Below are 27,219 nucleotides of genomic sequence, written 5' to 3' on the forward strand. Positions count from 1 at the left end.
TAATCCAGAACTAGACCTTAGTTATAGCCTATTAGGACATTTTGTTTATACAAACATATAAAAACAATACAGGTGTGCATTTTGAGATAAAAACAATGGCACTGATATATGTTAAGATGTCAGTGCAAGATGTTTTTAAATTAGGGCGCCTCAAACACGCATTTTAGTCTAGGACTAAGATAAGCCCTGTCCGGGAATCCACCCCTTATATTTCAATATACTCTGCTTTCTAGAATATAAAAAGAAACATCATGAAATCGTGAAAAAATGTTTAGTGAGAAAAACTGAAAAGAACTGCAGGACATGATGAACGTTTTCTTTACCTTTCATTCTCTGATTTAAGTTAAAACCCAAGTCTGGAGCCAGCACACGTGGATCGTGCAGACAACCGAGACACGTCCACGTATGCGTTGCTTGCGTAAAGCGCGCGAGTTTATCATTTGGTTCAATCTAAACTGTAGCCTTGGCAGCATTTGCGGAGGAGGCTGCTGACGTCATTTGTCCGTTGAAAGGAACCGCTGTAGCGCTGATGATGCTGCTGCTGATGGAGCCTTTATTTACACACAACTCTTAAACTCTTTCGCGCCACCAAAACACACACAGACAGTTTACGCTCGATAAACGTTAAACTACTGCGAGTACCTCACTCCAGGTTTAGGTCACTTATGGTCGAGAGCGCTAAAACCATGAACGTTTGGGCGCTCCGCGGTTCCCTAGCAACCGGATTAAGAAGTTTTGAGAAGAACGTGATCAACGTAAGGCAAACGTCGCTAATGCATCGCTGGACGGATGATTTCCGTATAAGAGCAAAGGAACAGTGCGGTACTCCATCCACCCGATATTTTGTGAGATGGGTCTTTCTGAAATTTGGGAATAAATGGAAATAAAGAAATGTTCAGATGGCACTTGCGTCGACTTTTGTAACAGAGACGGTGCCTTACTTGTTGCAGGTCGCGACAAACCATCACAACTTTGCTGACAGAGAGAGTTGGACACACATTACCTACATGCTGTTTATCCATCACTCGTTTACTCTCCGAACTCCATGCAAATGAACACCGACAAAATGTTACTGCGTACCAGAACAAAACGGTTAACATCGTGGGTGTTCGTGCCTCTGCGAATAGACGAGCGCGATTTGACTCGCAAAGTGTCGTGGACGCGTACTTTTCTGCTTCAGTATAATCCCGGGCACACGTGATTCCCAAATCACTTTCGTAGCAACATCTCTCATTTGTCAGAGGAAAATCCCTGCGCATTTGTTTGCTCTATCCCAAAGCCTACATTTCTGGATGGCATTATCGCGTTTAGTCTATTTATAACATACAGACTCTCATTGCTTTACGAACAGCATCACCGGTACCCAGGTGCACCTTGCTAACTTTTGCTCTCTTTGCGTTGATCTGGAGCCGGAGCGAATTGGAAACTGGATGGCTGAATGAATGGGGATCGCGCTTCGTAAAGCTTTCCACAGTCAGCTTCCCGCTAATTTTATGTGCTTGCCCCGACATACGAGTGTTTGTCGTCCTCATTCGCATCTCGGTTTTGAGCCAAGAACAAAGAGACAAAAGAGAAGGCGTCATATTATGTCGAAGAAACGCAAAACTCCAGACGACGGTGGCGGTGGGGAGTTCGCGGGCGCAGAGGATTCCCTTCACCAAGGTATGAGCTCATTTTTCCATAGGATCACTTAGGGTCATTTGAGAATAATCTTGACCCTGAATACATGCAGCCAATGTATTTTTTTCCACGACAAGGCGTTTAATAATATACATTTTGATCTAGCATGATATCAAAACAAAAAAATCACACAAATCGCAAATCACGCTTGCTCTGATCAAAAATGTGACTGTTGTCCAATAGTTGCCGTTTGGTGTGGGCCATGTTTCACCATAGCAAGAATACAGTGTAGAAAATATAATAAAACATCACGTTTAGGACATAGCAATAAGTTTTTGAGATAACGACAGTGTCCCAGATGATTAAACAAATATATAGAAGAACACAAAAACAGAAAGGCGAATGAAATCTGGTGTGAGAAAATGGTTTTGGTTAATCTGGTTTCCCTTTGAAGAATGTTGTTTAACCAAATCATTCTGTCAGAAATCTAACACTTTGGAGGGTGCCACTACATTTCAGTACTACAGTGCATGCATGAAAGGATGAAAGAGGGACTGAGATAAACATGGAGGTGGGGAACATAGAAGCCAATAGGAAGCTCCTTCTGCACCCACAGTGTGAATAGACTTTGTCAAGGATGAAATGTCTAGCATAGCTTGAATAAATTATAAACACTGGATGCTTTCATGACACTAACGTGTCATGTTAGGATAATGCAAGAAATTAATAAACCATACAATGGCCTTTTAAGAATGATGTTCTTTACACAGAAATATATTTAAACTACATACATGCATCCAGCTGCACAGGAACACTGCATGCATCTGGTAAAATTGACCGATGAACGTCCTAGATATTCGACACGAACATGCACAGAGTTGAAAGTGATTGTGTGATGCTATGTTAAATGCATGTGAAGGTCAGGCCTCTCTTTCTGGGTGACTGGGGTAGCACATTAATGTTATTTACACACGTTGTGTGACTCAGCAGCAGGTTTGTTGGCTGTGTTATCTCAGCTTGAGCCAGAATGCGAGTTTCCCTTGGCTGGGATGAAGAGGGATGTGCATGGGCACTTCCTTTAGCCTGTGGAGCGTGGCATCTGCGCAACTGTGAGGACTTATACACAACCGTCCACGTTCTGTGTGACTGACAAACAGACTATTAAAAGAACTCATTACTTTAAAGAATTATGTAGGATGATTTTTATATAGAAAACAGTAAATCTAAAAAAAGACTTTAGCTGGGTCTTCACAGGTTGGGTCACATATACACCCAAAAAAATGCTCGGTTATTTTCAATCTGGTGTTGGGTCAAAAAGGGACAAGCCTAGACACTTGAGTTGAAATTTGGCCTACACTGTAAAAAATAATACACTGGAATTACTTAAAAATATAGTGCATAATTTTTGCATCCACTTTTTAAAGTAAGTTTTTCTTAAAATTGTAAGCAATTGCATAAATAGCTTAAAATTCCATTTAAAACAAAATGATGCACTATATTTTAAAGTAAATCCAGCCTTTATTTTTCCAGTGTTTGCTAGGTTGTTTCAACCCAAAATCCTGGGTTGTTTTAAGCCCATTGTTGGGTCAAATATGATCATTTTCTGGGTTAATTTAACGTAACGGTTGGACTCGTCACTTTTTGACCCAATGCTGGGTTGAAAATAAACAAGCATTTTAGTTTTAGTTATCCACAAGGTGGCTGTAGAGACAAAAAATGTAGGCTGTCTTAATGTTTTGTGTTTTAGAAGGTTGGTTAAACATGATGTATCACCAGGAAAACGTAAATAATAAAGCTTTCTAAACTAGAAGTAGATACGTGATATATCAGTGGCAAGTATATTATTGGTAATTTTTAACATCTTTATGCAAATGTTCACTTGTGAGCAAAAATAATGTGCTTGTATTACTAGACCTTTTTGACAACATACCACATGAATACCCGGTCACCATTATGTTTCTACAATGTCCTATAAAGCTCGAACTGATTTTGCCAAGTGGTTGATGTCCTCAGGGCAACATATTGTGTTGACCCAAGGACAACATTTTTCTAAATAAAACCTAAACCCACCCCAAACCCCAACCCTAACCATAACCAAACCCTAAAATCAGAGGGACATGATAAGTAAAAAACAATGGTCTAGAAACAGCTAATCTTCATGTAAGCTTAAACTTAAAACATACTATAATCTTATTTCTGAAATCTGATTGGCTGATTGAAATGTTGTTCCAGGGTCAACATAATGTTGCCCTGAGGACATCAAAGACTTGGCAAAATCAGGAGAGCCGTCCTATAAATAAATTTATAAATTATAAAATACAACTCACAAGTCACACAGGCATTTTGACAAGCCATATTGTCTCAGTCTGGTTGAATTATGTTACTGTACACGAACTGCACATGTACACTGTACATGAATACTCGCAGTAGAGGTCTTCTTGGGTCCAAAAAAATGTACCCGACCTGAAATGACTCAACCAATTCACTTTTTACCCAAACCGGAGGTTAAAAATTATTTTCAAAAAAGAAAGACCCGACCAGAGACAAACCCCAGAAAATTAGACCCGAGTCCGAATCACCGGTGACCTCACAACCAATTTACCAATTTGCTTGTCATTGGCATTCTCCATGTGATCCCTTCCTTTTCTGTTAATTTATGACATACTTTGCACCATTTTACATGATTGATTGAATTACTGTATGTTTTCTGTAACCAATGAGAGTGTAGTACTATCTGCTCAATTCTGCATTTCCCCCCAAAATCAATGCATGCAATTTTGTGGGCCTGGTTAGAAATGCTATTAAATGCTATTAAAGATAGAAACGTGTACATTATAACTTAAGAGATGGTCCCTAAATTCACAAACATCAACCAAAAGTCTATTGGCAATTATTAGCTAGACTTGTGGTGATGGTGAAAACCCCACCTCATATGCATCAGCAGTCCACTTCAAAATAAACAAAATATTATGGCCAAGGCATGACATTATGAGATTTGGATTATGTCTGGATAATAAGAAAACAACTATTGTTATCTCGAGATCACCGAAAAATGTATTTGTGATCATAAGAAAACAGGCAAGCAAAAATAATAATAGTGCATGGCCTCTCGGCTTCCATAGATCAGTAAAAAATAACAAAACTGTAATTTCTTTAAGGAGAACTGTTATTTTAAAATTGTGAAACTACCTTTAGTTTTTGTTTAACTACTTTTTGATTAAATTATGGTCTACTCTAGGACTTAAAGGTGTGAATGCACAGATGTGTGTGGCCCTGTCTTAAATGGTGCACTTAATGTGGGCTTGTGGTCGTGGCCTTCATTTGTGCATATCCATGAAGTCCACAAGAGCGAGAGCAAGGACAGACCACAGATTGTTTTCACAGTGCAGACGTCACGTGACGTAACTGTTAAGACTTATTTGCTATGCCCTCCATCTGAACAGACATCAGTATGTATGAATGAAATACTACCAAGAACAATACAGTAATTCCTTTTTGCACTATAGGCCAAACAACATGATATATATAGCAGAAACAAAATGGATTATGATTTTTTATAAATGGCATAAAAGGAAGAGCAAACTCACCATACGGAGGATACCAGACGTGGATGGTTTGATGCCGCACTTTTTTTTTTGCAAAAAAGTGCCACTGAGTTGCTGCTGTCTAGACAAAGTCAAAAAGGAGAAAAATCTATCAACTCCTACCTGATTTGTGAGATTGGGTTTGATGAATTTACCCTCATTCACAAGTCATTTGCTCTGTACTTTTGTTACTACATTTGTTATTAGCCTGATGACAATACAGATGATATGAATTTTTAAGCAGGGGCGTCAGTTTGTGTTGAAAAGTGGTGGGGACAAAAGATCAGATGAAAACACATTACAGCAGGACGGGAAAAATATTGAAATCCACAACAATGTCGACTTCACATGTAATGGTCCCTGCAACACCAGCTCAACCGAACAGTGCCAAAGCACCATACTGTAGAAAACAGCAGCATGTTAAGTTAATGATTTCAATGAAATTCATTACATATGTAAAAGAAAACACACCATAAGCACGCAACGAAAAAGAAAAAAAATTCTTTTCTTTTCATGTCTTGTTTTCAGTAAAAATTTCTAAAAATTCTTAAATTAAAATGCTTTTTCTTGATGGGCAAAATGACCTAAGAAAATAAGTCTAGTTTTTAGACCAAAAATATCAAATTTAAATGATTTTGTGCATAAAAAAAGCAAAAAAAATCTGCCAATGGGGTAAGCAAAAAAATCTTGAACATTTTTCTTAAACACCAAATTCAAGAAAAATTCAAGAAAAAATTGCTTACCCCATTGACAGATTTTTTGCTTGTTTTATGCACAAAATCACTTAAATTTGATATTTTTGGTCTAAAAACCAGATTTTTGCTCATCAAGAAAAAGCATCTTAATTTAAGAATTTTTAGATATTTTTACTGAAAACAATACAAAAATACTATGAATTTTTTTCTTGAAAATCTGACTTTCTTAGTGTTTTTGTCTTGTTTTCAGTAGAAATATCTAAAAATTCTTGAATCAAGATTTATTTTCTTGATGAGCAAAATGACGTAAGAAAATAAGTCTAGTTTAATACAAAATCTATACAATTTAAGTGAATTTGTGCTAAAAACTAGCAAAAATATCTGCCAATGGGGTGAGAAAATTGTGCTTAAATTAAGTGTTTTTAGATTTTTTTCTCACCCCATTCCCATTGGCAGATTTTTTTGCTTGTTTTAACCACAAATTCACTCTAATTGTGTATTTTTTGTTTAAAAACTGGACTTATTTTCTTAGGTCATTTTGCTAATCAAAAAAAGCATCTTGATTTAAGAATTTTTTTTATATTTCTACTGAAAACAAGACAAAAATACTAAGTAAGAAAGTTATTTTTGCAGTGTAAGTCGCACAGGTATTCTTAGAACATTTTAACGAAATGCTTTCAAAAAGTGGTGGGGACAAAATCAGCAATTTCAAAAAGTGGTGGGGACATGTCCCCAGCGTCCCCAGTGTAAATGACACCTATGTTTTTAAGGCTCTGGGAGAATTTGTGGTGTTAAAGTCTGTCACAACGGCTACATTGAGCTTTTCGAATATTAGCATTACAAACAAGAAGAGTTGAATGTAAATGTCATTTAAAGAAAGCTTTGTTATTTACTTGTTATTTGTTACTCCTTGCGCAGTACTTCACATAATAATAATAATAATAATGTGGTGTATTATTAACAAGTAATCTGCTTGAAACATGCAGAAGCATAAGACATCCTGAATAGCAACTATTAGAGGGAATTGTGGGTATTGTAGTGTCAAAGATAACGCGTAGTTACACATTTAAACCACAAGATGGCGAATACGTTTTGGCTTTCTTCTAAGCTGCAGACCGTAACATCGAACTAATATTAATGTCTATCATGCAATGCTTGGATTTAAAAATAAATAATCTTAAATTCATGCTATTTCATATGTTTTAAATAATAAAGTAATAGAGTGCTAAATGAATCAATGATGAAAATAAATATGAAATAAAACAAATGAATAGTGAATCAAAAGGTAGCCATGCTATATAAAAAAAAATGTTATACAGAAAAAGAAATAAAAAAAAAATCAACAAACAGGTTTAGGTTTGAATTAAAAAAAAAAGTTCTTCTGTGCCACGTTTAATAAGAGCTGTTTTTTCCAACATTAATGAATAATTACCAGTGATATTTCTATAAATAATTAACTTATCTATTTATAATATTACTATTAGAAATAGTAAAGGAGAAAACAGTTTATTTGGTTGACAAATCATGTTTACAAATAACATTCATAAAATGTAAAAAAATGTAGCATTTTTGTCAAATCAACATATATTTAACTTAGCAAATTAACTTAACAAATTTCAACTTTTTTATAAATTATGTCAACTTATCCAAAACCTAAAATAGTAGGTTGAATTGACTTGCAAAACCAAGTTGTTTTAACTTCATACTGCATTTTTTAAAGTGTATGAGAATTGTTAGGGTAAAATGGTATTGTAGTTTGGAAGTTGTTCCCTAATCATACGTTTTGCTCCATTTAAATTATAATCAATGAGAATTATACTGTATATCACTAAACACTGTATATATTAAAGTATAGCATGCAGCCTTTAGTTAGACAATCCCAAAAAATATCTGACCCCCATGTTGTTAATGAGGAGTACATTATTTTGTCCTCTGAATCATTTTATTCCTATTGGAAGCTTGTTAGTAGCATAGTTTGACTCCGATATCACAATTTTTTTTTTTTAATAATAACAAACATTTGTTTCATCTGTCATTTTCTTTGAATGGGGTTGTTTATTTGTTACTTTTATTTTTTTAATATGTTCAAATAATTAGATTATTATTGTTGATCATTGTTTTGAATAACATTTTTTGCACTTAAATTTACTCATTTAGCATACGTTTTTATCCAAAGCCCCTTAAAAAAAGTCCGAACAATTTATACAGGAGCCCAAAATATTGACATAACAATTATACATAAATTCCAAACCACTATAAGTTAAAACAAGAGTAACACAAATAATGCACATAAATGTCTAAATCTTAAAGTTGGATGTACTCTAATTTATGATTATACACTGTAAAAAAATTCTGAAGAAATTACAGTATACAGTAATACCTACATCTGCAGCACTGCTATACACACATGAGTGATGTCATACGGCCTCTCAAGATCCCTCCTGCTGTTTCAGGAGATTCTCGGTGGGCACAACGTTCTGGACAAAGAAGCCGTACAGCTTCATTTTTCCTTAATACTGACTCACAAACTCTTGAAAAGTACATTGCACTCCTGTCACAAAACAACTGAGTTTGCACAATGCTCTTGGAAAAAATTCATAACTGTACTGAAAATCTTATATTATAATATATATTATAATTGTCCTTTTATTCCCATCATACACTGTAAATAATTTTCGTTGTTTTCACAGTTTTTTACTGTTTTTCTCGACAGTTTCTTACTGTATAAGTTGTTTACAGTTTGTTACTATAGATTTGTTGTTTCCACAGTATTTTAATGTATTTTCAACAGTTTTTTACTGCATAAGCTTTGTACAGTAGGCTACTGTAGTTTTCCAATGCATTATGGGAAATATTACTCTGAATACAGTATTACCAACCAACTGCAAAACACAATGACAAACGTCTATTTATATCTTAAATGCTTAATTTTTTTGTGAGATATTTGTTTTAATGTCTGTTTTCACATCAGATGCTCGGTGTGTTCCTTTAACATAAATCAGGTGCCTTTTCTGAGGCTTTAATGAAATCACCAGCCAATTCAATAGACATACCATCAGTTCTTAATATTGTTGCCTCTGGGTCACAAAATGTATTTTTAAGATTAGTTTAGGCGATAATATATATGTATAATCTTCAAATAACAGTCGATTAGTTAAAAAAGCGCTAATTTTAGAATTTGATTAAACAAATGCGGAGGGTTCAGGCGCGAGTCGGTCACGTGATGTGCTCCTCAGTTCTGTCAGTAGGGGGAGTGGGAGAACGCGTGTGTGTCGTCGTATCTGTTCTGCTCATCTAGCGCGTATTTCTTTATTAATATCTGCTGGGTGAATATTAATACGTATATGCTAACATTAATTTTGTGACCACAAAATGACAGCGATCTATTATACGAGATATTGTGTCGTCGTGTTTGTCTTCACTCACTTCATCATTATCTGGTAAGTGCTATATGCAATATCTGGTATGAGACTTTATTGGCACTAAAGGGTTCTTTCGGCTAAATTTTACTTAATTTCTGTCATAACAGCAAACAACTTCTGCAACTACACAATGATTGTCTGCCTGTGTGCAAAATAAAGCACGTTCACTGTGTAAAACCCCGCGCAGGGCATTTTCAAATTAACGGTCAGGGCGAGTCTGAGCTTATCGTGTTGTGTTGACAGAGACTTTGCTGAGGTAAGTAAGAGAAAGAAATTAATGTGTTAAATAAATAACGTTATAAACTTGAATTATGTTGTGCCAGAATACGTTGTTTAATGAATATCTGTGGAATAGGTTTAAAATAATACATTAATGACTGAACGTGAACTTGACTGAACATTATGGCAGCTAGAAGTATTGAAAAGACGTATAATAGATTTAACAATGTTTTATCTTCTTTATTAGTGTATGTAAATCTGGGCTACAGTCCACGACAAATTTTCTACGGTAGTTTTACGCCTGCATGCTGGTCCTTTCGTCTATCGCGGGGATATCATCACTTCAGCGGCCATCGCACTGAAGAGATCCTGTGCTTGCGTGGCGGTGTGTTTGTGTGCTCACTTGGATTGAGACCAGCAGTGCTTTTTTAAACAGTGGGTGAGTACTAACTTATTATTGTGTAGTTTCATAAAAGCCTTACTCTTTTCAGTCACATAACTTTTGTTCATCTGCTAATAATAGGACTATCCATACACAAAGATGTATTGTGGATTTAAGTAATATCTGCGAATATTTATGTGAAAATGTATTAGTGTTCTGCTGACATGAGATCTGAAAATGTGTTCTAGGACCTGATATGGATTAATCCAATGATCAACGTTTTCCTTTGTATCCCTGTTTTGTATACGCTGCCACTAATGATGGTCATATGTCCCGGATGATAGGGAGAAGTCACGTGGTTCAATTATTATTATTTTTTTACGTGGTTCAATTATCTGTTAATAATTTTTTTTTACCATGCATTTAGCATCAGGCAAAGCCTGCAATCAATCTATTAAGACAGAAACAATATCTTACTTATTATTATGTTGTTATTATGACAATATCATGTGATCATCTGAGTTAGAACAAAATCTATTCATTTTCAGGTATAACTGTGCAAGTGCCCTGAATCATTCTGTTGAAATGTTATGTGTTTAAGATTCTTTATGACATCAAGATGTGGTTTGGGAAGGACCTTCATCTAAATCTGAAGACAGGACATACTGGCTCAAAAAGGTATAATTTTTTTTATACCCAATTTGAAATGTTGAACAATTACTTTACTTTACTGTACTGGACTGGTCAAGCGTTTGGTCAGGAACTGCCTATACACTTGAAAAATGCACAGAACTGGAACAGCACATCAGTTGGGAGCACATTAACAAGGATGAAATTTATCCAATAATTATTTTAATATTTATAGGTAAGCAACTACTTGCTGAGTGTATTTAATGAGTGTGTATTAATCTCTTACAGCTCCCATACTTAGTACAGTATATTTTAATCAGTGTGGCAATAACTTGTGTTTTATTTTTATGTTTACACAGGTGTTTCTGATATGGAGAAAAACCCTGCACTGCTCATTTTATTTCTTCATCTTGAGAATACAGCAAGTTTACCTTTTGTCTGGAAAATGTAAGTTTTGAGTTTGGCTAACAATAGAGGTTAGATTTTGATGCAATTTATTACTCATCTCTTTAACTTGTATTTTTAGTTACTCAGTACATGTTATTTTCACAGGATTCAGCAAAGCTAACACCAACAACAATTTTTCAATGCACTTTAAACCACCTTGATGTGAGGAGCCAGAGGATGGTGTCAATATCCTGAAAGTGGAGGTAACAGAGGTACTGTATCTCTTTTTTGTCTCCTTCAGTGTAGCATGTCCAAACCCATCATTGCACACTAAATGTTAAACATTTTTGGTGACTACAAAAGACAGTCTATAACACTTCTAAAATTGTACAAACAACGTATTTCTATAAATTGTTTTGCCATAACAAACCTTACTTAGTGGTAATTGGTTCGTATATAGTTTTGTGTAAATTTGTTCATTTAACGTCTTAAGTTTGGAATGGTCTATACGGAATTAGTTTTGTGTTTATTGATAATAATTATTATAGTTAACACATTTATTTATTTCATACACCAGTTATTATTTATGGGTAGGGGTGTGACGGTCATTATATAACCGTGAGACCGACGGTTATAGTTGAACATCGTCATTAGAACTCTATAACCGGCAAAACCGTGTTATTAAAATATTTTTAAAAACATTTTTTATCAAAGAATTTTAAAATACTAATTAAAAACAATTGTTAACAGTCTGTGTTACACGCCCCCTCATGTTCTCACGCAGTGAAAATACAGAGCGGAGCAACACTGACAACGCGCTGACATACAGGACAAACCAGGTTACTTTTCGGTTACTTTTGAGATTAAACATATTAAACAAAGTCTCACCTTTCAAATCATCTCTTCCGTCAGTACACTCCGCTTTTCAAGTTCAAATCCTCCCATGCTAACCTACTAACTCTCCTGAACGCACATTCACTGCTTGCTGTTAATTTTAAAGAAACGTAGAGCAAGTAGCTAATCAGTGTCTAGTTTATTCAAACGACGGGTGAGCACTGTGCAGCGCGTCTGTGGAGAGCGTTTGCTGCGCGTGGCCATTGTGCTTTTACACCGGTTGCGTTTGCAGCGCATAGTGTGCGGTTTAATAACAATCTGAAGTTCACATTACTTTCTTTTACCTGCATTTATGAGCAAAACCTCTTCAATACGCTTTAAATCCACATTGTTTTTGTGCTGTTCTGTACTGACAGATATATATAGACACAATTACAGACATAAAAAGCCCATGGCACAAATTTGTTTCTCTAAAGATTATTAAGATAGATGATAGATAGAGGATTAATTTATGCTGGGCAGAGAGTGACAGCGCAGTCTTCTTGCAATAGTGTGTTTTTTAAATATTTCATTGCTTTCTGTTAAATTGTTCAACATTATTACTGTTTGAAACACACTTGGCATAACATTCATGATTTTATGGTAAAATGACACTTTCCCGTCAATCCACGAGCATTTAAACGAGCAAAACACACCCCATCGACAGTTATGTTACGAACCGTCACATTTGACTCATGTCATAACCGACATCACCAATTCTGAAACCGGCACACCCCTATTTATGGGTAATATTTGTGTCATGTTTTAGTCACTGAAATGTGTAAAATCGTGCAAAAATATTTAATAGTCTACCTGTGGTCTATTAAATATTATTTATTCAAAATGTAATTCTACTTTGCAGTGGTGGCTGGTGACTTCTCTCCTAAGTGGTGCAAATTCAAAATATGTGTTCAGATTGTAATGTGTGTTGCTCATCATGTCAAAGTATGCGTTCGTTGTGTCATGTTAACCATGTGCATCTTGCCTTATGTGAAAATACGTGCCTGCTGTAAAAGCGTCAGAAGGGTTTATGATTTTATGACACTCACTTTCACAAAATACTCGCAAGACACTAACTTAACACTAAACTCTGATTACACATGAGATTTAGCGAGATCGTTTATAATAAACCCCTTTGAAGCATCTGCAGCAGACACGCATTTTGACATGATGCGTGATACACATAAGTTTACATGACGCGCTAAATACATGTTGTGACAAGCTTTGCATCGTGCACCCTTGAAAAAGAAGTCACCAACCAGCACTGCGACTGGGTTATTTAAGCTTTCAGTAATGTTATTGTAACATTCTCCGTAATATTTTCTGTTCTCTCAAGGTGGATCTCGAGACTTGGCCATGTTCTAGATTATAACTGGTGAGCTCAAAGTACATTATTGCTAAAAACAAGCATTTTAGATGATTAGTTAATTTTTTGACTTATTATTAATTTGTTTTATCATTTGTTACAGGATTATCACAAGTGCTGTCGCCCCTGCTGTATATGACGCCCCCACCACCTACACCAGGTGTAGGAAATGTCGGTCCTGGAGTGCCGTTGTCCTGCAGAGTTTTGCTCCAGCTCTAAACAAACACACCTGAACAACTAGATCTGAAGAGTCACCAGAAAACTACAGGTAGGCGAGGTTTTATCAGGGTTGGAAATGAAATCTGCAGGATTTCGGCACTCCAGGACCGACGTTGCCTACTACTGACCTACACCTTCATCCTGCCACCACCACCCATACTACCTACAAAAAACTGTATTGTAATTATGCTTTTCACTGTATTGTATGATGTGGTTTTCTCATTTAGGGTAACTACACTATGGCAACAATTGGATACATTGATTGCTGACTGATTTTGTTATTTTTTCTTTACTTTTTGTTTAAAATCTAATCATTTTTTTGTTATTTTTGTTAATATTGTTACAAATATACAGTTAAAACTGCACAATAAATTTTCTGCTTTTAAAGATATAGTTGTTGTCTTTATATTTAACATCAACCAATAAAATAACAGTATTTAATTTAATCTTAAAAAATACAGTAGTATATATTTTACACTGTAAAATAAATAACAGTAAAATTGAAAAATACAGTAGTATATATTTTACACTGTAAAATAAATAACAGTAAAATTGGAAAATACAGTAGTATATATTTTATACTGTAAAATAAATAACAGTAACATTTCCAGTATAACAGTAAAATGCTGTATGTTGGATCTTACAAAAAACAGTATAATACTGTACTTCATTTTGCAGTATCCTTTAAACTACTGTCATTCTTTCTACAGTAATTTTACTGTTGTTTGAAATACAGGAACTACTGGATAATTGTTGCCAGTAAGTTACTGTTAATTTGACAATAAACTTTTTACAGTGTATGTTTCACATGGCTTTTTCTATATATTTTATTTTAATTCATATTTAGATTATATCATCACTGTAAAAAATTTGCTGTAATTTTTCAACTAGCTGCCAGTAACTTACTCTAGATTTTACATTTATGTTATTTACTGGCAACATTTTGTTCAAAGTTAAATTTTCAGACTTTATCTTCTACAGTAAATTACTGGCAACCAGCTGCAAAATTACATCAAATTTTTTACAGTGATGATATAATCTAAATATTAATTAAAAATAAAATATATAGAAAAAGCCATGTGAAACATATAATGGGATTATAATATATATTATAATATAAGATTTTCAGTACAGTTATGAATTTTTTTCCAAGAGCATTGTGCAAACTCAGTTGTGTGCTAGGCACAGAACACAGCATTTTGTGACAGGAGTGCAATGTACTTGTCAAGAATTTGTGAGTCAGTATTAAGGAAAAATGAAGCTGTACGGCTTCTTTGTCCAGAACGTTGTGCCCACCGAGAATCTCCTGAAACAGCAGGAGGGATCTTGAGAGGCCGTATGACATCACTCACGTGTGTAAAGCAGTGCTGCAGATGTAGGTAGATGTTAAAATAAATCATTTTGGGCAATACATACAGCGCTGTTGAAAGCTCAAAACACTTTCTTTTGTAGATGTACAGTCAGATGTTTCTTTTTTTTTCAAGATTGGGGAAAAGATCATTACCTGTGCGACATGGGTCGTTTAAACTTGGGTACGACAAGCATGTAGACCAGGGGTGGGGAACCCTGGTCCTGGAGGGCCATTGTCCTACAGAGTTTAGTTCCAACCCTAATTAAACACACCAAAAAAATCTAATTAAAGCCTTCAGGATTACTTGGAAATGAAATTCAGGTGTGTTTGATTAGGGTTGGAACTAAACTCTGCAGGACAGTGGCCCTCCAAGACCCAGGGTTCCCCACTCCTGATGTAGACTGTATGATGATGACACCTATTGAAATGGAGGCTTTGACGGGTGCGACACACATTAAGATTAATGAATGCTGCAGAGCTATTGATGTTAGTTAATGTTAGTTAATGCATTAACTAATGTTAACAAATACAAAACTTATTTTCTAAATTTATTTTTACATATTAATTTTTTTACATAAACTTTTGAACGCCATTCTATACTTGAAAGGTAAATGCATTCGTAGAATGATTTTGCATGAATCGTTTGTATTGTTGTATGGATCATGGAAATTTTATATATACGTGTATGATTTTACATGAAATTATTATGTATGTGTGCTTAGTCTATTGTTAGGTCTGCTTAGAAAAAAAGTGTTAAGAAAGAGAATGTGTGAAACCATAAGTGTGCAAGCCTTGATGTTACCGCACAGCGAGCCATTTAGATGTCCCCTACTGACGTAAGCAGACCACATTGTGGAATATATAAAGCCTAAATCCGGTGCTTGCATTTTCCTAATTTGTGTTTTTTCTCTCTTTACGAGTGCCCAGGAGATGGTGACGTCTGTCACATTCATAATGATAATCAGCTCTTACAGTTAATGAGGGCAGTGATTCAGGTTTAGAACGGCCTCTGTGAAATTCCAGGTCACTGGTCTCAGTAGATGTGAGGGTTTAAGCGCGTGTGCCAACCTCCATATTGTCCTCAGAGTGTGCCACAGTGACGCGGAAAGGGAATGTTTAGGGAAAAATGTGTCAGGCACTCTGGGATGATTGATTAGGGAGAAAAAATGTCTGACGTTCACAAACGCAGATGCGCCTGGACCTCAGCTCGAATGTCTTTATTGGTGTGAACGATTTCACATTACTGTCTCTGGGAAATCGGCGTCTGCTTTGCCCTCTAGACCGTTGATGCAATATTCCTGGAGTCTGTATGGAAAAGCACAGAAGCTCTTTAAAATGGGAGAGGCAAGCAACCCCCCCATTGGTGACGCTCAGACTGTTTGCTCCTAATGAAGCCAATGTGCCACAAAACCCTTTCTTATTTTCATTGGCTTTAGCGAAGTTACTGTGCAAAGATTACTTAGGGGCCCCATGCTTTCCAACAGCACAGGAGAGAAACACAAGTTGGAGATCTTAGTTTAGAGAGAAAATGGTAAATGATTTATAAAATAAAAATAGAAATATTTATATAGAATAAATACAGAATAAAGAACAAAGAAGCAGTAGTTTGAAAGTTCAAAGTTAGAAAAAGAAAGAAAATGTTTTTCCTGAAACGGAAATGTAGCATGTTTCATACATTTTTAATACTGTAGGTATCAGAATGAATAAGAATATTTTGACTTGGGTGTACATATCTGCGGGAGGTGGAAGGATTAATTTAAAATAGCTATTACTCACTAGCATGTGCTTGAGGTTTCAACAAAGACAGACAAATTAGCACAGATTAAATATGAACGTGCAAGCTTTATGGTTTGTTTCACTAAGCGACATGAACTTGGAGATATACGGCCATGGGCAATAATCAGTGTTGGGGAAGTTACTTTAAAAAAGTAGTGTTTGCTCGTTACTCGTTACTTTTAAAAAAGTAATCCATTACTTTACTTAGTTACCGCCTTTGGAAAGTAACTTTTTACGTTACTCGTTACTTTTACGTTACTTTTATGTTGCCTGTATTTTGAAAATATTTTGGAAACACACACAAACACACGAACACATACACACAATACCCTGTTACTCAGGCATTTGATCTTGACATTGTTAAAATCTTGTCTTTTTTACATGTTTTAACACTGTACATTTAACTTAAAATATTTAATTGTGTACAAGAAAACAGCTCTTATTAATGAATTATTAGTAGCATGTTGTAGTGTCTCGGGAGATTGTGCTCATTGTTAAATAGCTTTGTGGCTATACTGCACTGGAGCGGCAGTTTAAAATATAAACCCAGAATTCAGCGAACGTCAAGAACAAGAAAAAAACAATAAGGCCAAGACGCGGGATTTAAATTACGTTACACGGACCATGACCACTTTGTAACGCGTTACACACAACACTGGCAATAATCTCTACATCATCAAATTCTGCCGTCATGCCTCGCTTCATCACAGACATTATAATATGAGCGTGTCGACTTCTGCACATTCTGTACGTAATCATTAGACAATCTCCACAAAGATGCATGACAGAACAATAGATGGCAGTAATGAACAATTTGAGTATGTAATCTAAGAAGAGAAGAAGACGCTGCTGCACTCAGTGTTCAGCTCTTTGCTAAAAGTCATTGCAGAAGCATAACCTAATGTAGCGTCTGGTCACGCTACATTGCTACTTGCTGAAAAAGTATTTAACTACTGTTAAAGCTACACTGTTCTGAAAGTAGCTGGACTACCGGCAAGTTACGGAAAAATGAAGTTCAGATAGTAGCATCACTACTTGTAGATAACTACTCCCCAACACTGATATTGCAGACAAAAAATATCCCCCCTCTATTAAACCTGTAATGATGGAGAGTAGGCAGCGGACCGTGGAAAAACAGAACAAGATCATGATAGAGTCCAGGTGGGTGGTGGAGCAAAGGTGAAACCAGCAGCAAGGGAGGCGTTGGCGGATCTAGTCTGCGCCTCCCTGTGTCAGGCTGAATTTGGGGCAATTTTTTCCCTTACGAAAATCCTAGGTAAAGTCCTGATCATCTTCGTGGTTGAACCGATTATCTTATCAGATTTCTCTGTGGTGCACTTCTCTGACATTCTACAGCGTTTGTGTGTGTTTGTCCTTGAGGTTCCCCACAACATGTTGAATATTTTCAAATATTCAACATGTTGTGGGGAACCTCAAGGACAAACACACACAAACGCTGTAGAATGTCAAGTGAAGCTGTCATGTGTGTAGGTGCACCAAATGTGCAGATAGCTCTTTAACACAAGACTTTATTTATTAACAAAATACCCTCTAGTGATGTTAGACTCTTGAACGAAGCGTTCTTTAGAGGCGGGTCTTACCTGTTTAATGCTTACCATCCAGAATTACACTCAAGGCTCACCATCCATGGACACACTTACGGCTCACCATCCAGGAAAACACTCAAGGCTCACCATCCAGGAACACATTTAAGGCTCACCATCCAGGAACACACTAAAGACTCACTGTCCATGGACACACTTAAGGCTCAACGTCCAGGGACAAACTCGTGGCTCATCATCAAGGGGCACACTCACGGCTTACCGTTCAGCACCGCGAGTGTGTCCCCATCCAGGTACACACTCAAGGCTCACTGTCCAGGGACACACTTACGGCTCACTGTCTAGCTCACCATCCAGGGAGATGCTTGTGGCTCACCAAGCAGGAACACACCCACGGCTCATCATCAAAAGACACATTTTCTGTCCAGGGACACACTCATGGCTCAGGTCTAGGGACACACTTGCAGCTCACCAACAAGGAACGCACTCGTGGCTCACTGTCCAGGGACACACTCGTGGCTCTCCATCCAGGGACACACTTGCATTTCACCAACCAGGAACACAGTCAAGGCTCACTGTCTCGGGACATACTCACGGCTTAGTGTCCAGGGACACACTTGCGGCTCACCGTTCATGGGCACACTCTCCTTCCAGGGACACACTCGCAGATCACCATCCAGGAATACACTGGTGGCTTACCATCCAGGGACACACTTGCGGCTCACCATCCAGGGACACACTCGTGGCACACTATCCAAGGACACACTTGTGGCTCAGGGACACACTCATGGCTCACTGTTCAGGAACACTAAAGGCTCACTGTCTAGGAACACACTCAAGGCTCACCAACCAGGAACACAGTCAAGGATCATCGTCCAGGGACACACTAAAGGCTCACTGTCTGGAGACACACTCAAGGCTCACCGTTTAGGAACACACTCAAGGCTTATCATACAGGGACATACTCACGGCTCACCAACCAGGAACACAGTCAAGGCTCACTGTCCAGGTACACACTAAAGGCTTACTGTGTAGGGACACACTTATGGCCCACCAACAAGAAACACACTCGCAGAGGGGCACACTCAAGGTTCACTGTCTAGAAACACACTCACGGTTCACTGTCCAGGGACATACTCAAGGCTCACCAACCAGGAACACAATCAAGGATCATCGTCCAGGGACACACTAAAGGCTCACTGTCTGGAGACACAGTCAAGGCTCACCGTTTAGGAACACACTCAAGGCTCACCATACAGGGACATACTCAAGGCTCACCAACCAGGAACACAGTCAAGGCTCACTGTCCAGGTACACAGTAAAGGCTCACTGTGTAGGGACACACTTATGGCTCACAAACAAGAAACACACTCGCAGAGGGGCACACTCAAGGTTAACTGTCTAGAAACACACTCACGGTTCACTGTCCAGGGACATACTTAAGGCTCACCGTCTAGGGACACATTCGCAGCTCACCAACTAGTAACACACTCGTGGCTCACCGTTCAGGGACACATTCACAGCTCATGTCCAGGGACAAACTTGTGGCTCTCCATCCAGGGACACACTTGCATTTCACCAACCAGGAACACAGTCAAGGCTCACTGTCTAGGGACATACTCACGGCTCAATGTCCAGGGACACACTTGCATTTCACCAACCAGGAACACAGTCAAGGCTTACTGTCTAGGGACATACTCACGGCTTAGTGTCCAGGGACACACTTGCGGCTCACCGTTCAGGGACACACTTGCAAATCACCATCCAGGGCCACACTTGCGGCTCTTCATCCAGGGACACACTTGCGGCTCACTGTTCAGGGACAAACTTGCAAATCACCATCCAGGAACAGACTCGTGGCTTACCATCCAAGAACACGCTCGCAGCTCTTCATCCAGGGACACACTCGTGGCTCACTATCCAGTGACACACTCCCGGCTCACCGTCCAGGGACACAATCTCCGTCCAGGGACAAACTCATTGCTCACCGTCCAGGGACACAATCTCCATCCAGGGACACACTCGTGGCTTAACATCCAGGGACACACTCGTGGCTCACTATCCAGGGAAACACTCATGGCTCACCGTCCAGGGACACAATCTCCATCCAGGGACACACTCGTGGCTTAACATCCAGGGACACACTCGTGACTCACTATCCAGGGACAAACTCGCGGATCACCGTCCAGGGACACAATCTCCATGCAGGGACACACTTGTGGCTCACTATCCAGAGACACACTCATGGCTCACTGTCCAGGGACACACTAAAAGCTCACTGTCTAGGGAAACACTCAAGGCTCACCAACCAGGAACACAGTCAAGGCTCACCATACAGGGACACACTCAAAGCTCACCAACCAGGGACAAAATCTCAGTCCAGGGAAACACTCGTGGCTCACCGTCCAGGGACACAATCTCCATCCAGGGACACACTCGTGACTTAACATCCAGGGACACACTCATGGCTCACCAACTAGGAACACACTCAAGGCTCACCATCCAGGAACACAGTCAAGGATCATCGTCCAGGGACACACTAAAGGCTCACTGTCTAGAGACACACTCCTGGCTCACCGTCCAGGGACACACTCATGACTCACTGTCCAAGGACAAACTCGCGGCTCACCATCCAGGGACACACTTGTGGCTCATCATCCAGGGGCACACTCAAGACTCACCATCCAGGAACACACTCTCCATCCAGTGACACACTTGTGGCTTACCGTCCAGGGACACACTCAATTCCAACACTGCAAGTATGTCAACATCCATGGACACACTCGTGGCTCACCATCCAGGGACACACTTGCAGCTCACCGTCCAGGGACACACTCATGGCTCATCTTCCAGGGGCACACTCAGGGTTTACCATCCAGCACTGTGAGTGTGTCACCATCCAGGAACACACTCAAGGCTCACCATCCAGGAACACACTCAAGGCTCACCCTCCAGGGACACACTCAATTCCAATACTGCAAGTATGTCAACATCCATGGACACACTCGTGGCTCACCATCCAGGGACACACTTGGGGCTCACCAACCAGGGACACAGTTGCGGCTCACCATTAAGAAACACATTCGCAGCTCAACATCTAGGGACACACTCACGGCTCACTGTCCAGGGACACACTCAAGGCTCACTGTCTAAAGACACACTCAAGGCTCACCGTCTTAAGGACACACTCACGGCTTACTGTCCAGGGACACACTCATGGCTCTCCATTCAGGAACACACTTACAGCTCACTGTTTAGCTCACCATCCAGGGACATGCTTGCAGCTCACCAACCAGGAACACACTCACGCCTCACCGTCCAGGGAGACACACTCTACATCCAGGGACACACTCATGGCTCACGTCCAGGGACACACTCGCGGCTCACGTCCAGGGACACACTCGCTGCTCACCATCCAGGGACACACTCGCGGCTCACCATCTAGAGACACACTTACAGCTCACCAACAAGGAACACACTCGCAGTTCACCATTAGGGGCACACTCAAGGCTCACTGTCTAGGAACACACTCATGGCTCACTGTCCAGGGACATAATTAAGACTCACCGTTCAGGGACACACTTGCAGCTCACCAATTAGGAAAACACTCGTGGCTCAACGTTCAGGGACACACTCATGGCTCACCTTCCAGGGACACACTCGCGGCTCACCATCCAGGAGCACACTTGTGGCTCACCATCCAGGACACACTCACGACTCAATGTCCAAGGACACACTCGCGGCTCACCATCCAGGAGCACACTTGTGGCTCACCATCCAGGACACACTCATGACTCACTGTCCAGGGACACACTTGCGACTCACTGTCCAGAGACACACTCGCAGCTCACTGTCCAGGGACACACTTGCAGCTCACTGTCTAGTGACACCCTCGTGGCTCACTGTCCAGGAACATATTCGCGGCTCTCTATCCAGGGACAAACTTGCAGCTCACTGTCCAGGGATACTCTCGTGGCTCACTGTTCAGGGACACACTCGCAGCTCATTGTCCAGGAAGACACTCAATGTTCACAGTCCAGAAACACACTTAAGGTTTACTATCCAGGAACACACACACAAAGATCACCATCCAGGGAACACACTCAAGGCTCAATGTCCAGGAACACACCCATTGCATGGACACACTTTCGACTCACTGTTCAGGGACACACTCTCCTTCCAGGGACACACTTGCGGTTCACCATTCAAAAATACACTCGCGGCTCACCATCTAGGGGCACACACACGGCTCACAGTGCAGGAACACAATCTCCATCCAGGGACACACTTGCGGCTCACTGCCAGGGGAACACTCAAGGCTCACCGTCTAGGGACACACTTGCAGCTTACGGTCCAGGGACATACTTAAGTCTCACCGTCCAGGAACACACTCAAGGCTCTACAACCAGGAAAACAGTCAAGGCTCACCATACAGGGATTCCCTCAAGGCTCACCAACCAGGAACACAGTTGCGGCTCACCGTCCAGAAATAAACTCGTTGCTCACTGTCCAGGGACACACTAAAGGCTCACCATCTGTAGAAACACTCAAGGCTCCTCAACCAGGAAACACAGTCAAAGCTCACACTACAGGGACATACTCAAGGCTCATCAACCAGGGACACAGTCAAGGTTCACCATACAAGGACAAACTCAAGGCTCACCAACCAGGAACACAGTCAAGGCTCATCATCCAGGAACACACCAAAGGCTCACCGTCTAGGGACACACTCAATGCTTACAATCTAGGAACACACTCAAGGGTCACCAACCAGGAACACAGTCAAGGCTCACTGTCCTGGGACACACTCAAGGCTCACTGTCTAGGGACATACACATGGCTCACCTTCCAGGGACACATTCAAAGCTCACCATCCAGGAACACACTTGTGGCTCACCATCCAGAGACACACTTGCGGCTCACCAACCAGAAACACTCTCATGGCTCACCATTCAGGGACACACACTCTGTCCAAGGACACACTCGTGGCTCACGGTCCAGGGACACACTCAAGGCTCACCATCCAGGGACACACTCGCGGTTCAGTGTCCAGGGACACCCTCGTGGCTCAATATCTAAGACACACTCTTGACTTGCTGTCTAGGGACACACTCGCAGCTCACTGTCCAGGGACACACTCGTGGCTCACCATCCAGAGACACACTTGTGGCTCACCAACCAGGAACACACTCACGGTTCACCATTCAGGGACACACTCTCCGTCCAGGGACACATTCCCGGCTCACTGTCCAGGGACAAACTTGCAGCTCACCCTACAGGGACACACTTGCGGCTCATATATCAAGATAATTTCATCAGTTTTACAACACAATGTATAAATATTTTTATCGCAGTCCCTCCAGAAAAACGCGATTGTGAGATCGCATAATTTAATGCATAATCAGCCAAAGTATGCATATTTATGCCGGGAACGCATTTTTATTTTCAAATACGCCGCACTTTCGCAGCATAAATTGCAGATTTCCGTGCGCAAAATCTGCTAAGTTATGAAAAAGTGGGGATCATGAAATCATTCAAGCCCCACATTTTCATGGCAAAAATCACATGTATCTTAGCAGAAAGTTGAAAAATTTTGCATTTACCTCACACAAGCCAGTGTTTCCTCTAGGATTTTTTTCAGCTGTGGCGGCAGGGGGCGCCCATGAGGATTATAAATGTAAAAAAAAATTAATGTAGAATATAGGCTACAGTAAACTAACATGTATTTTTTTATAATTTTCACGCTGTCATTTACTTTTCCTTATATTTATAGCATATTGCTTTTCTATGTTTGATCTAAACTGTATTTTCTTAAAAAAACGTTACACAGCTACGTACGTAGTTCGGATATTTCATTGTAGTTTTAATGTAGTGTGCATTGCAAGTTCGTCCTCGTGTTTAGCGTACAGAGCTGTTACAAAGCCATGCAGTCCTGTTTGATAATCCGCACCGCTGTGATTGACAGAACAACCGACCAGTTATCCGACATCAGCAGCAATTTTATTTCACACCCGTACCATTTGACATAAAGACTATGACCCCGAGCCGGTCACACCGCAAATCGCGCAGTTAAATATAAACCTTTACCGGTCTTCAGACAGATCTTAAACACAAATAAGCACGGGACATTTAAAAACGAGTCGAATTTTTGTCTTTGATGTTAGACCCGCATTTTACTCTTGTCTATTGAGTCCCGACCTGCATCTACAACACAAATGACACGGAAATAGCCTATTACACCCGTTAGATCAAATATTATGCGGTTCACCCGCGGGTACCCCGACCCTGCTGTTTCGTCTGAAAACAGATAAAACAGTCTCACCATATGCCTCAAGTTTCTATTACCAACGTTCTTCTCTTCCACGGGAATAATGTAAGTTTCCTTACAAACAGATTCGACTATTAATGTCTTGCAGTCGCATATAAGTAGTATTCAGTATTTAGCCTTTTGTTTTTGGACAAATATCTTATCATTTAATGTGAAACTTTGTGAGTGTCGATCTAAAGCACAGACGATTGACTGACAGCTGAGCGCTCAGCAGTGCGCTGCGCCTTCATAAATAACTAATGGCCAGATAAGTTGATAATATGAGTACAGTGATTCCAAATGAATGTCCAAAAAACTCGTAATATGTTAAATCAAAAGTTTAATAATGTCTTTTCTCGCAGCCCTGCGCTGTGTTGGTGTAGATATGCGCCGGTGAACATTATATGCGTGATGACCTTGCAGCTTAAATTACCCTAAATTTATAGTCATAAAGATAAAAGTAAAACAACATTCGAAACTTCAAATTATGTATTTTTATTTGTGTAAACTCACAATAAGGAGAAAACCTTGTGCTTATATATAATCATTAAAAACATGACGTGCTTTCTACTGGTTTGGTTTTAGAGCGCGTCACAAAAAAAGAACAGAAACTCAAATACTTTTTTATTCGTTTTGTCAATTTAATAATTATTTAAGTGCAACATATTTCGTATAGGCTTATTTATTTTATTATTATTCCTCAAAACAGAAACGTAGCTTAATAATCCTCTGTTGATTTAAATCTATTTGTGCATAAAACTAAACCCATGGAGGAAATTATGATATTTTAGGAGATTTATTTATAAATGAGTGAACAACGCAAATCCAGAAAGGAATTTATTTCTAGACAGCCAGTCTCGCAGAGCGGACATTTCGGTAGCTTTTTGCGAGCTGACGCTGTGGGTTTTGTCTAGAAGGGATACAGCAAATGCCGAAAAGTTAAGGATTAGATTTGGAGGTAGGATTATTAGGATGAAAACAGCGGTTCTGGCTAAATTGGATACAAATACATCCTACAATCGTGTGAAATTTTGTGTTTAGAGTTGGGTTTGGTTAAAGGATTAGGATAAAACAGTGCTCATCCAACGAGATTTCGTTTGCTGTATCCCTTCTATCCACAACCGCAGGCGTGGCGGGGATGTTTTAGGAGTGGCGGGCCGCCACGGTTGAATGTATATAGCGGAAACACTGCAAGCGGAGCCATGTCCCCTGTTGCCATGGGAACTTTATGAAGTGACGTGAGTATGTGAAGTGAACATCATTGAAAAGCTGCAAACAGTTTTTGCAAGTTCCCGCAATTTCATCGCATAAAAATCCTGCATATTTCATCGCACTTTTCAAGAAAAAGTGGCGTAATATATCAAGGATTTTTGCCCGCAACAATCACAAAAAAACTCTGCGTTTTTCTGGAAGGATCGCTTGTAAACGGATTTGAAATAATAAATGATTGTCGCATCACGTAGCAACAGAGACGATTGAGATCCTTAACTTCTCCGCGGTAAGTTTTATTTCAAGTTTTACATATCAAATATCAAACGGTTTGTGCTTTCTGGTGGAAGTGCGGGAGTTCAATCTCCAGAACAAAATTAAAACTGCAACAAGACAGTTGTCTGTCCGAGGTAATGTCAGAAATTATAAGATCATAGACTAGAGTGAGACAACCTTCCAAGCTGACACCCAGCGTCACAATCATCCTCGCGTCTTTTGACCAGTCAGCATTCAAAAGCAAGATAATGTCATCCTCTTATTTTTTATGGACAACTTTTCGCATTACATCAGCAATTTTGTTTTCAGTGAACTTTGTATGTATTTGGAATGTTGAATATAAAATACACTGCATATTGCTTGCTTATTTTGTTCAAAAGCATGATCAATCTAAGTCACATTGTCACAGGTCGGAGAAGCGGACCGCCCCTGTCGCGGGTCACGCCCCTCCTAGTTCCACCCCAAGGAGGTCCCAAAACACCCCAATGACCAGACCGACACAGTATTAAAATTTAACAACTTTTATTAAATATTAAAATCTCTTAGGGGGAAAATTAAATAGTTAAAAGGACATCATCCTCATGTTCGTTCTCTTTCTCTCTCCACAGGCTGCGGGCTCTCCACTTGGGACAACGTACAGTAAGTACGGCACAGACAGGGTTCTCCTCGTGTTCGTTCTCTTTCTCTCTCCACAGGCTGCGGGCTCTCCACTTGGGACCACGTACAGTAAGTACGGCACAGACAAGGTTCTCCTCGTGTTCATTCTCTTTCTCTCTCCACCGGCTGCGGGCTGGGACACACAGATACAGTTATTCAAACGCTGGTTGGCTCTCACCTCTCCACTTGGGACAACGTACAGTAAGTACGGCACAGACAAGGTTCTCCTCGTGTTCATTCTCTTTCTCTCTCCACCGACTGCGGGCTGGGACACACATATACAGTGATTCAAAAGCTGGTTGGCTCTCACCTCTCCACTTGGGACAACGTACAGTAAGTACGGCACAGACAGGGTTCTCCTCGTGTTCGCTCTCTTTCTCTCTCCACAGGCTGCGGGTTCCTCTCTCTCTCTCTCCACAGTAATACTGCACATCCAGAGCTTGCTCACAGCATAGGCCAGGTAATAACAACTGCCACCGGCAGCCTTTCCGTTCTCCCACGGCGAATTTAGCGAAGGCGGGGGGTTTCTGACAATACACACACAGCAGTACACAGCACCACATCAAAGTGAAATTTCCACAACAGCACAGATTCACCCACCGTACTCAAAGTGAACACTTAGGACTCCCCGTCTTCCTCCACTTCGCCGGAGTCCGTTAGACGGTGTTTAACCCAGTCAGCCTT

General features: G+C 39.9%; 1 protein-coding gene and 1 long non-coding RNA gene across 7 annotated transcripts in view; both read left to right on the forward strand.

The window, feature by feature from the left end:
- Nucleotides 1-563: 563 nt before the first annotated feature.
- Nucleotides 564-27,219, forward strand: part of pde10a (phosphodiesterase 10A) — a 132,717-nt gene continuing 106,061 nt past the window's right edge. Inside the window, exon 1 of one of the 3 annotated variants that reach the window (XM_073812866.1) lies at nucleotides 564-1,662. In XM_073812866.1, coding sequence (XP_073668967.1) covers nucleotides 1,443-1,662 — 220 coding nt within the window. In that variant the 5' untranslated portion in view covers nucleotides 564-1,442. The remainder of the gene's footprint in view (nucleotides 1,663-27,219) is intronic. The other 2 variants (XM_065251199.2, XM_065251209.2) reach the window with 2 other exon arrangements.
- Nucleotides 8,563-13,784, forward strand: LOC135732821 (uncharacterized). 4 transcript variants are annotated; one of them, XR_010526826.1, is made up of 7 exons: nucleotides 8,563-9,577; nucleotides 9,788-9,979; nucleotides 10,524-10,600; nucleotides 10,912-10,999; nucleotides 11,105-11,211; nucleotides 13,149-13,187; nucleotides 13,282-13,784. It is a non-coding gene; the product is annotated as an uncharacterized lncRNA (long non-coding RNA). The 4 variants fall into 4 exon arrangements; XR_010526829.1 differs by having other exon boundaries at nucleotides 8,563-9,339; nucleotides 9,429-9,979; XR_010526825.1 differs by having other exon boundaries at nucleotides 8,563-9,979.

Source organism: Paramisgurnus dabryanus, chromosome 20 (assembly GCF_030506205.2).
Source record: "Paramisgurnus dabryanus chromosome 20, PD_genome_1.1, whole genome shotgun sequence".
Classification (NCBI taxonomy): domain Eukaryota; kingdom Metazoa; phylum Chordata; class Actinopteri; order Cypriniformes; family Cobitidae; genus Paramisgurnus; species Paramisgurnus dabryanus.